The sequence below is a fragment of the Mastomys coucha genome, unplaced genomic scaffold (genome assembly GCF_008632895.1).
Source record: "Mastomys coucha isolate ucsf_1 unplaced genomic scaffold, UCSF_Mcou_1 pScaffold21, whole genome shotgun sequence".
Lineage (NCBI taxonomy): Eukaryota > Metazoa > Chordata > Mammalia > Rodentia > Muridae > Mastomys > Mastomys coucha.
In genome coordinates, this window is record NW_022196904.1 from 20389673 (window position 1) to 20393409 (window position 3737).

Below are 3737 nucleotides of genomic sequence, written 5' to 3' on the forward strand. Positions count from 1 at the left end.
AGGTAAAGGTGGGAGCTGAACCCAATGGATTCTGGGAATATGGTGGCCATTGCCCTGGTGACAGGTCTATAGACCCGCCCATATATCTGCCGTGCTGGGTGCTAACACTTAGTTCATATTGTTGTTCATCCTAAGGGGCTGCAAACCCCTCAGCTCCATTGGTCCTTTCTCTAATTCCTTCATTGAGGACCCTGTACTCAGTTCGATGGATGGCTGTGAGCCTCTACATCTGTACAACCTTTGTTTTTACCCCAGACCTTGGCCCCTTTATCCTTTGTCTTTGCCCATCTGAGTGCCTCAGTGTTACACAATCTGGGGATAAGGGTGTTGCCCAACCCCAGATGGTACTGATAGCCCAAAGAATGACTTATACAACTCATGTTGAAGAGAAAAATGAGCTCATTAGGGGTTAATTATATAGTGATGAAGAACTGTCAAATTGAACAATGTGCTAAATTCATGGTACTTTCTAAGCTCCTATTTCATGAGGCTCAGTGCTTTGTTAGAATGGCAGCTCCAGTCAGGACATACCACACACTAGGCCCAAATAGTTCCATGTGTAAGACATTTAACTGAGAGGGAGAGAGGGGACAGTAGTGGAGAGAGAGAAGGGAAAGAGAGAGAGAGAGGGAGGGAGAAAGAGAGAGTGCAAGAGGAACATTCCGGTGTGTGTGTGTATGTACATATACATATATACATATGTATATATATGGGTTCTGACATAGTGACTGCAGGTAAAGATGGGAGGTGAGCCCAATGGATTCTGGGAAGATGGCGGCTGTTACCCTGGCAACAGGACTGTGAGGACCACCCATGTGACGTCACAGGCTTGGGAGGCCCTGATGCTAACACTCAGTCTATAACAGAACTGATACAAATGTGGGCCTTGATAAAGGTGCATGCAGCCAGTGCCCACAGGCACATTCACCCTCTATATGTTTTTAATTATTTATTTTATTTTTAATCATGTATATTCATCAGGGCCATGAGTTGACAAAATAACAGAATAAAATGAAATCATTTTATCTGCACACAGAGCATCAGTTGGAGGTCTCAGGAACACTCTACTGCTACCTCTGGATTAGTTTTTAAGATTATTTATACTCACTTTTCCATGTATGGGTGTTATGCTCACATGCATATCTGTATACCATATGTGTGCCTGCTGCACATAGAAGCCAAAGGATGGAGTCAGATCTCCTGAACTGGAGCTCAGGGGTTACGAACTGCCATATGAGTGCTGGGCTTCAAACACAGGTCCTCTGCAAGATCAGCCAGTGCTCTTAAGGGCAGAGCCATCTCTCCTGCCCCCGCTGCCTGTACATTAAATGGTGTTTTAAATACTTCTCCTGTGTTGCCTCTAAGATGAGTATAGTGCTTATAGAAACTTATAGTCCAGTAAGTGCTGGCCAAAGTTTCAAAACTACAAAATGGCCTTGAGCAATAAAAACACTTATTATAGAGGGGCTCTAACACGCCCAGGATCAGAGGTGAGGAGGACACATCTGTCCCATCACACTGAGACCAGCTGGATCCAGGCATGTAGTAACTCTGCCAGCCCAGTGGCACTGGATCCTTCTGGTCTATCTGGGCTGGTACCCTGAGCAGACCTTGGGTACAAACTTGGCAGCCAGTCCCACAATACCCCGAGGAAGATCCACTCCCAGGGACTCTAACAAGCCCAGGTTAACAAGATCCCAGATTCACAGAATCAAAGAGACAGCTTGACTCTGAGGAGCTCTGGCACAACCAGGATCACAGGAAGGACAGCCTCCAGTCAGACTTAGCAAGGGCAGGTAGCACTAGAGATAACCAGATGGTAGGAGGCAACCATTAGAATATAAGCAACACAAACCAAGATTACTTGGCATCATCAGAATCCCACCATAGCAAGTCCTGGACACACATCACACTGGAAAAGCAAGATTCAGATCTAAAATCACTTCTCATGATGATGATGCAGGACTTTAAGAAAGACATAAATAGCACCCTCAAAGAAATACAGGAGAACACAGGTAAATAGCTAGAAGCTCTTCAAGAGGAAATACAAAAATCCCTTAATGAACTACAGGAAAACACAATCCAACAGGTGAAGGAAGTGACCAAAACCATCCAGAATCTAAAAATGAAAATAGAAACAATAAAGAAATCAGAAAGACAGACAACCCTGGAGATAGAAAACCTAGGAAAGAAATGAGGAGCCACAGATGCAAGCATCACCAACAGAATACAAGAGATAGAAGAGAGAGTCTCAGGGGCAGAAGACACCTTAGAAAACATTGACACAACAGTAAAAGAAAATGCAAAAGCAAAGAGCTCTTAACCCAAAACATCCAAGAAGTCTAGGACTCAATGAGAAGACCAAACCTAAGGATAATAGGTATAGAAGAGAGGGAAGACTCCCAATGTAATGGGCCAGTAAATGTCTTTAAGAAAATTATAGAAGAAAACTTCCCTAACCTAAAGAAAGAGATGCTCATGAACATACAAGAAGCCTACAGTCTACTCCAAATAGACTGGACCAGAAAAGAAATTCCTCCTGTCACATAATAATCAAAACACCAAATGCACTAAACAAAGAAAGAATTTTAAAAGCAGTAAAGGAAAAAGGTCAAATAACATAAAGGCAGGCCTATCAGAATTACACCAGACTTCTCACCAGAGACTATGCAAGCTAGAAGATCCTGGGCAGATGTCATACAAACCCTAAGAGAACACAAATGCCAGCCCAGGATACTATACCCAGCAAAATTCTCAATTACCATAGATAGAGAAAACAAGATATTCCATGACAAAACAAAATTTATACAATTTCTACAAATCCAGCCCTACAAAGGATAATAGATGGAAAACACCAACATAAGGAGCAAAACTACATCCTAGAAGAAGCAAGAAAGTAATCTTTCAACAAACCCACACAAACCTAATTTCACCTCTTACAACAAAAACAACAGGAAGTAACAATAATTTTTTCTTAATATCTTAATATGAAAATTCAATATTACCAACATATCCTAATCGATTGAAATCCAAAATAGGAGGAACTATAAATTTGTTGACTGTCATCCAATGGTAATTGGAGAAATAGGTCCAATATTTTACAATCCATATATACTTCCTGCTTGTTTATTTGTGACAGTGTCTTGCTGTATACCACATGATGGTCTTGAAATCTTGCTTCTACTATCTCAGCCTCTCTATTAGTAGTATTGTTTATTTCATGTTTTTCAGTGTACTATGGTTTTCAGAACAGATTATATATTCCAAAAGTTTATACAGCCAAAAGAAATGTAGACAATTATCTTGGGAGGTGGCTTGTAAGAGAACAGCAAAGAGTGAGACTGAATGCTTTGCTTGATGTTTGTAACTCTTGTATCAAGTTTGAAGAAGAGGACTTTATAAGTTACTCTTTCTCTGAGGTGAATGCTTTTCAAAATTATCACAGCCAATGAACCAGATTCTTACCCTCACCTAATATCTGTGCCACCCTCCAAGAAGAACATTGTTCATTGAAGCAATTTGTGAATGACTTTATGAATAGACCATCTTAATACACATACCATTTCTTAAATGAATGTAACCTGTTCTCTATGGGCTGAGAATAAAGTCACTCACTCAAGTAAAATAGCTTTGACCATAGCAGGAAGTCTGTATCCAAAAATCATATCAACAATTCATTCCTTGGCGCAGCAGAACTGTCAACTCTCAGCTTAGCTAAGATGGAGGTAAAATCCTTT

At 40.9% G+C, this 3737-nt stretch overlaps 1 protein-coding gene across 1 annotated transcript in view; it reads left to right on the top strand.

The window, feature by feature from the left end:
* Positions 1-3719: 3719 nt before the first annotated feature.
* The window catches only part of LOC116100315 (cytochrome P450 2A12), a 7905-nt gene continuing 7887 nt past the window's right edge, over positions 3720-3737 (top strand). Inside the window, exon 1 of the mRNA XM_031384131.1 lies at positions 3720-3725. Coding sequence (XP_031239991.1) covers positions 3720-3725 — 6 coding nt within the window. The remainder of the gene's footprint in view (positions 3726-3737) is intronic.